Raw genomic sequence first — 7,377 nt, forward strand, 5'->3', positions numbered from 1 at the left:
TGGATAACCCCATTCTTAGAATCTCTTATTTACTTCTGAATATCAAACTCCTATAATAGTTGAACTATTTCCTTGGAAACTTCTATATGTTAAAGAGGTACGAAATGTACTGGCTCCAAGTCTTAAAGACTATATGAAACTAAGTGTTTTGATTCCATAAACGATTTGGCCCTATGTTAATACATGTATAGGGTCCCCGAGATTACAATTGAGATAGCCCATAATGGCATTTAGAGGATACTCGAGATGACTACACCACTACTCGGGTCCTCAGGCAAAAGCTTAACTTTCTTATTCTATTGAATCTCCAATAATGATTTAAACTGCATATAGTTGCTCACTACTCTACTCGTGTATACTGTAGCACTTCTTTCACCAAGTCCCGGGCCGAGAATAGTAATCGTGCATAATTCACTGCATTATCCATCGAGCCCCTCACTAGAGGGCTGGGATACGTATGTATATATATATGATGATATGTTGTAATAAGGTGGTGATGGCACTGGGTTGTGATGATGTTATAAGTGTATTAATCGGACCCCTGATAGGGCCAGCTATATGGGGTGGGACCCACCTCCCGATGCTGAAAAATTTCGTTTGAAAGATGGAACTGTAGATTCCGTCGAGACGAACACAACAAAAGTTACCACGTTACCAGATTCCATCTATAGCTCCTCAAATCTCCAAAATACTGAAGAGATCACTTTTCAAGTTTCTCGGGAGGAGCTGCTGAATGCAGAAAAAATTATTGCTTTGAAAAATTGTGGATTGCTGCAGGTTACAAGTAATATAGGAGATGCATCCTCATCTCATATACTACATACAGTGCAAAAATCCGACACAAAAATAGTCCAGATTGAGAGCAATGAAGAGGCGCATATTGACACCACTGTGCAACCACTGTGCCTTCACGTTTCAGGTGGTTCCGGCGACATTCGAGCCATCACACCACCTGGGCTTTGTTCTCAAGGATATGGCGCCCCTCAGGGAACAAAAATCTCCGGCGAAATCATCGCCGGCGAACAGTTCGGCGTCGGCGGCGGAGCTCCGGTGAACAAAACTGAACAAGATGAATAACAAAATGATCCTCAAGCTATTTCCCATCCTCCCAGCCATGAGCGCCAACTCGAATATAGTCCAATTGTTTTGAATTCCCATTTGAGCTCTGACAACAATGGAGTCGCCGGAGCTCCGGCGACTGAATTCATCCAAGACCAATACCAAAAGGTGCGTAACAGTGTGGAGAGGCATTCTAACAATAAAACATGTCTCGAATCTCCACAAACAAGTTCAAATTCAAAAAGTCGTCAAGACGACTTTGGGGGTGCCGGAGCTCCGGTGAACCAATTGGCACAAGACCAATTCCAAAAGGTCCATCAAGGTGTTAGGAGGTTCCCAAGCTATATAGAGTGCCTCGAATCACAACCAACAAGCTCAAACTCAAAAAGTCGCAAAGACACTCATCTTAATGAAGAACACTGTGACAGTGTTCTTCAATCTGAATTTGTAACTGGTGCGATGGATCATGATAAATATGACCAACAAGAAAATAGAATGGGAACATTGGAAGTCATTGAAGAGTATGATCAAGTCCCCAAAGAAAATTCGAAGGGGAATTTCGTTGTTGAGCAAGGGAACAGTGCTCCTACAGTGGTTCCTCCAGGTAAGTCCTCTAACTATTTCAATCAATATATAATAGAACGTACTAGTCATAATCACAATGTTGATCAAATGCATATTGATACTGTCAAATTTCATGAAGTTAGTCTAACTGATAATAATACTCAAAAAGAAAATGTAGCTAATGCAGCTACTGTTAAGTCTACTGATATGCATCTTGTTATGTCCAAGAATAATGAAGTACTGCAGACTTCTACTCACAATGTTGATGTTGATCTTGTTGATAAACACAAGGAGCAGGGGAACATATTACCTGGAAATGTTGAAAAAACCAAATAAACTGCCTAGTTGAACAGGGGTCTCAATGTGAAATTTCAACATGTCCAAAAACCTTATGTTCATGAAAGTGTCTAATAACTTTGATGCTTTCAAATCCAATAATAAATCTGTTACTATGAATACTGGAAGCAATTTAGGTCCCAAATATCCAAACCAACTTAGAGCTCCAACTTTTAATACTTCTATTTCTACTAATCATGTGGTGTCCCCTACTAATCAGTTACATGTCAAACAAAACAAGCATCCCAATACTAATATTCCAACCCCTCCAAATCCTGTCATCCATCAGACCTTGGCTACTAAGCTGAGAGCCCAAGAAGCCATTAAAACAACCATTATTGATATTACACCCCCCAAAATTACTACAAAACTCCAGCTATAGTATTTACAGAAGAAGATTTCTTGGTGAAATTGGCTAGTGATTGTAAGTATACTCTGATAGGAAAATTCACTAATACTATGCCTAAGATAGAAACCATTAGAAAGGAATTCATCTTGCAAACAGAGCTCAGAGGAGGAGTGAAAATTACTCATTTTAACTCTAGGCATCTGTACATAGACTTGGACAATGAATATGATCACTCTACTGTATGGTCCAAAGGAAGAATGTACATAAATGGACAGCTTATGAGACTCCAGCTATGGACCCCCACCTTCAAGCCTGAAGAAGAAACCTCTCTAGTTCCTATATGGGCTATATTACCAGAACTACCTTGGCACTGTTATCGTCTTGAAGTGGTAACCCCTTTACTGTCCCCAATTGGAAAGGTGTTGTTCTTGGATTTGGCAACCTACAAGAAAACAAGGGGTAGTGTTGCCAAAGTCAAAGTACAAATTGACCTTACAAAAGAAAGACCACAGCATGTATGGATGGGCTATGGTGAAGATGAAAATGGAGCAGGAAGGTGGCAGTCTATTCAATATGAAGGGGTGCCAGATTACTGTCAACACTGCAAACATCAAGGTCACACCATTCATGTTTGTACTGTTAAAAGAAGGGATGAGGATAAGCAGAAAAAGCAAGTTCAAGAAGAAGAAGCAAGACACAAAGATAAGGACAGCACTGACAAGAATAAGGAACAACAGAAAAATGAGCTAAAGCACCAAGAAGACAAACAAAGTAAGGAACAACAAAATACTAGCAGGGCTGCAGCTGAAAAAAGAGACCAAGAACATGCAGGTTGGCAAATTCAAAGGAGGAAAGGTAAAAAAGAAGAACAACACCACCAACAACAACCACAACAACATAAAACACAAGTATACATGACAAAAGGGGTAACTTCAGCACCCCACCAGCATAATATCAGCAGCAGCAGAGAAGGGAAAACTCCACAGCAGGCAGGTATGGTTAATAGCTCTAAATTTAATACTTGTCCTAACCAAACTTGTAATGTAGACTCTGGAGTCCAGAGCTTACTCCCTACTCCCCATACAACATTGGATCCCATCCCCCATAAGCCTATACAGCAGGTTCTACATGGTACTGGAAGTAGCAGACCTGCAGACAAACAAAAAGAGCAAAATATTACAGCTATTTGTGCACCAAGTACTGCTGTGAACAATGTGGAATGCAACAATGCCTATGGAAAAATCCCAGGTATTGACTCAATGCTCCCACACCCCCATGGCTCCCCCAATTACTTTAATGTCTTAAATGGTATTACTGTTGTGGCTGATGAAGTCTGTGGAGGTGAGGATGGGGGAATACAGGAGAAAACCACTAATCTGCAGGAAGGGGAAACCAAGGGGAAGGAAAATTTGGCTGAACATAGAAAAGATCCTAGAACCCCTGTCAACACTCTTCCAGCAGAAATAAGGTCCTCTATGCAATGGCAACAAGATGATATTCAACAAGTTCCAGAAGACAGGTTACAGCTCACTGAAATGGATAAGGGAGGTGCAGAATCTCCAAATAGCTGTGAAGGAAATATGGGTGCAGTTACTAAGCTCCTGAATAATAAATATACTCTATCTCTGAGTAAGAAGAAGAGGGATGCAATGAAGAAAAAGTTAGCTCAGAAACAAAAAAAATCTCTGTCTGGAAAAACACAACACAGAGTGAACTATGTGTTGGTTGATGAACAAGCAGGGATTCATGTGACACCTCTTCAAATTCAATCCAGTTCTACTGAAGTGTGTGTTCTTAATAAGAGAGCCATATCAGATGACAATGAGGATGAATACAGACCTATTCAATCTGAAGATGAAGAGGATCTGGACCAAAGGGAACAATCTCAAGATGAGGATGAGGAAACTAGTGCCTCTCCCTTTAGAGCATTGGAGGATATCACAGATACTACAATACAAGAGGAGGTGCTGCAGGTCACTGAGGAGAAGGGTTTATCACCCAGGGGTCAGCAAGATCAGAACAAGAAGAAAAAGAAACAAGACATCTCCACCAGTTTAGATAATGCTACTTGTAAGAGTGACATCAAAACAAGGTCCAAATCCATGAAACCTTGATGATGAATACAATATGCTGGAATGCAAGGAGTATTGATACTCAAGGTGCTTTGGATAGACTCCAAAAACTCAAGGATTATCATAGTCTCTCTATGTTGGCAATTCTTGAACCATTTGCTCATCAATCACAGATCAACCAATACAAAAATCAGCTTAGAATGAATAATGCCTGTCATAATCCTAATAACAAGATTTGGCTATTCTGGAATCAGGATGTGGACTGTCACATTAGAGACCAGGATGAACAACAGGTCACTTGTGATATTAAACATGTGTCTAGCCCCAATTCTCACACTATTACATTTGTCTATGCCAAGTGTAAAGATTACTTGAGAAGAAGTCTTTGGGAAAAAATGCTGCAGGTGGCTGATATTGATACCTTCCTGGATACTGTTAAAACATGTTGGGATAGGCATATGGAAGGAAATCCTATGAGAATTTTCCACCAAGGGCTACATCAAGCTGGACAAGATAGGGATGGCAAGCTTCAGGAGAAAAAGATTAAAAAGGATCAAACAACCTCCTTGAACTATTTTTATCTTCAATGTTCTAACTTACTCTTCAAATTGGATATCAATATGACTAGTGATAACCACTTTGAAGGTTCTACAGTTAGGACCATTGTAAAGGGGAGAGTCTCCCCTGCATCTTACCTACCTAGGATTAGAGTAGCCTTTTTCTTTTTCTTTCCTTTCCTTCTACTTTTTGACTGTGCAGGAACTTGTATACATGCAACATATCAATCCACAGTTGGAGGGCCAGCTATGTGTGCTGCATATTACAGCAGTGGCATGATGGAGCACTTCACCATTTAAAGCTTGCAGCTTGTGGAATTCCTCCATGCAACCAGAACTTACATCAAGGGGCTGGTGCTGGAGTGTCAGCAACTGAGCTTGGAATTCCAACAACATGCAGCATACAAGGAGAAACTACAGCACAGTTTTTGCTGTGCAGAATTTTTCTTGTTCTTTTACTTGTGCAGGTACAATATACAACTGCAATCTCCAAGAACAAGTTCTTCAGCATACAACAACTCACTAGAATATAAAGCAACATCAAGACATACCTGCAACAGATGGACTACAGCTGCAGCAACAACCATCAAAATTCCAGCACAGGCCACAGCTGCAGCCCCCAACAAAAGCATCATGCAACATCAAATTGACTCCAAACTGGGCATGAATACAGAAAATACAGTAGTTGCAAAGCCCAAGAAGTTTCAGCTCAAACGGATATTTGGAGACGTTAGTCGAGCGACCTTGAAAAAGTTAGCCGAATTAAGTCTCCAAATGGAACACTTCACTACTTGGAGCTTCCAGCTTGTCCAAAAGGCCTCCAAATGTTGCAAGAACACAGAAAATACAGTATTTGCAAAGCCCAAGAAGTTTTACCTCAAATGGATAATTGGAGACGTTAGTCGAGCGACTTTGAAAAAGTTAGCCGACTTAACTCTCCAAATGAAGCACTTCACTACTTGGAGCTTCCAGCTTGTCCAAAAGGCCTCCAAATGTTGCAAGAACATAGAAAATACTGTAATTACAAATCCCAAGAAGTTTCATCCCAAACGGATAATTGGAGACGTTAGTCGAGCGACCTTAAAAAAGTTAGCCGACTTAAGTCTTCAAATGGAGCAATTCACTACTTGGAGCTTCCAGCTTGTCCAAAAGGCCTCCAAATGTTGCAAGAACACAGAAAATACAGTAACTACAAGGCCCAAGAAGTTCCACCTCAAATGGATAATTGGAAACGTTAGTCGAGCGACCTTGAAAAAGTTAGCCGACGTAAGCATAATGAGGAGGTTGGTGTCTATTTGTTTTTGGTCTTGTTGGCTTGTCTCTATGCATTTGAAGGTATCTGGAGATACATTAAAGCATGTTACAGTTGGGGACATGTTTACAAGCCACAACACACAAAAACTCCAACAACATGCAACATACAAGGACAAACTACAAGTCCACAATGGACCTGTAGAACCACAGCACAGTGTTTGCTGTGCAGGAGTATTGGAGGTACTTTTCTTCTTGTTCTTTTACTTGTGCAGGTATAATACACAACTACAATCCCCAAGAACAAGTACTTCAGCATACAACCACTCACTAGAACATAAAGCAACATCAAGACAGACCTGCAACAGATGGGCTATAGCTGCAGCAACAGCAGTGGCAACAGGGTTGTTTTTCTTTGCAGATGCAGGGATTACAAAGTGCATGGTTGCAATTGTAGATGCAGCCAACAACTACCATGCTACAACATGTGCAACAGCCCTCCTGGATTCTGTGCAGGCACACAAGAACCCTCCAATATCCAAGGCACCATCTGTTAAACCTCCTGGCAGCAGCAACACCCATCAACACTCATTATGGGAGTCTAATCTGGGAGGCCATTGTTCTTGTTTGTGTGGTTGTTTATTTGAGTATGCAGGCTGCTGGAACATCAGAAGCTGCAAAATCCATGAAGCTGCAGTTGCAAATATCATGCCACAGAGTGCTGAAGCTGAATTTGATTGGAAGCAACAACAAATTCACAGCGGTGGAATGCAGTAGCTACAAACACCATCAACAAGAGGAGTTGCAACCAGCCACAGCACCTTGGAGCTCAAAAGATACAGCAGCAACCTTACAACTACAACAATCCAACACCAACAATCTTCAACTTCCATCTACTTGCAATTGAGGAGCCCTCCAATGGGCACCACAGAACCCCCACACACTGGTTTGCTTCCTTGGCTATTTCCTTGTGCAGGTCCACAAAGAACCAAACAAAGGGAGACAGCAACCATTCATGCAGGGGCCTTCTTGCAGCAGCTCCAAGTCACTTTGAGCTCCTTGTTTGTTTGTTTGTGGGTATGTAGGTACAATCATGCAAAATGCAAGGAAACACCCAAGCAACTGCTCATGCCATGGCTGCATCACCTACAAGTTACAATTTGCTGCTCTTCAGTCACTCCTTTTCTCA

The 7,377-nt window shown here is 41.3% G+C and overlaps 1 protein-coding gene across 1 annotated transcript; it reads left to right on the forward strand.

Annotated features, from left to right (window-relative positions):
• Positions 1-4,421: 4,421 nt before the first annotated feature.
• On the forward strand, positions 4,422-5,397 carry LOC129895753 (uncharacterized). The gene is made up of 2 exons (XM_055971516.1): positions 4,422-4,673; positions 4,785-5,397. Exons 1-2 carry the CDS (start codon positions 4,422-4,424, stop codon positions 5,235-5,237), a joined length of 705 nt encoding a protein of 234 aa, XP_055827491.1. The 3' UTR covers positions 5,238-5,397.
• The last annotated feature ends 1,980 nt before the right edge of the window (positions 5,398-7,377 follow it).

The sequence above is a fragment of the Solanum dulcamara genome, chromosome 7 (assembly GCF_947179165.1).
Source record: "Solanum dulcamara chromosome 7, daSolDulc1.2, whole genome shotgun sequence".
Taxonomy (NCBI): Eukaryota; Viridiplantae; Streptophyta; class Magnoliopsida; order Solanales; family Solanaceae; genus Solanum; species Solanum dulcamara.

What these genes read in the sequence shown, in the direction of transcription:
- LOC129895753 (XM_055971516.1), top strand. Translation starts at nt 4,422, where the DNA reads ATGATGAATACAATATGCTGGAATGCAAGGAGTATTGATACTCAAGGT. An exon ending in GAGACCAGGATGAACAACAG is followed by an intron (nt 4,674 to 4,784) that starts GTCACTTGTGAT and finishes AAAATGCTGCAG; the next exon opens with GTGGCTGATATTGATACCTT.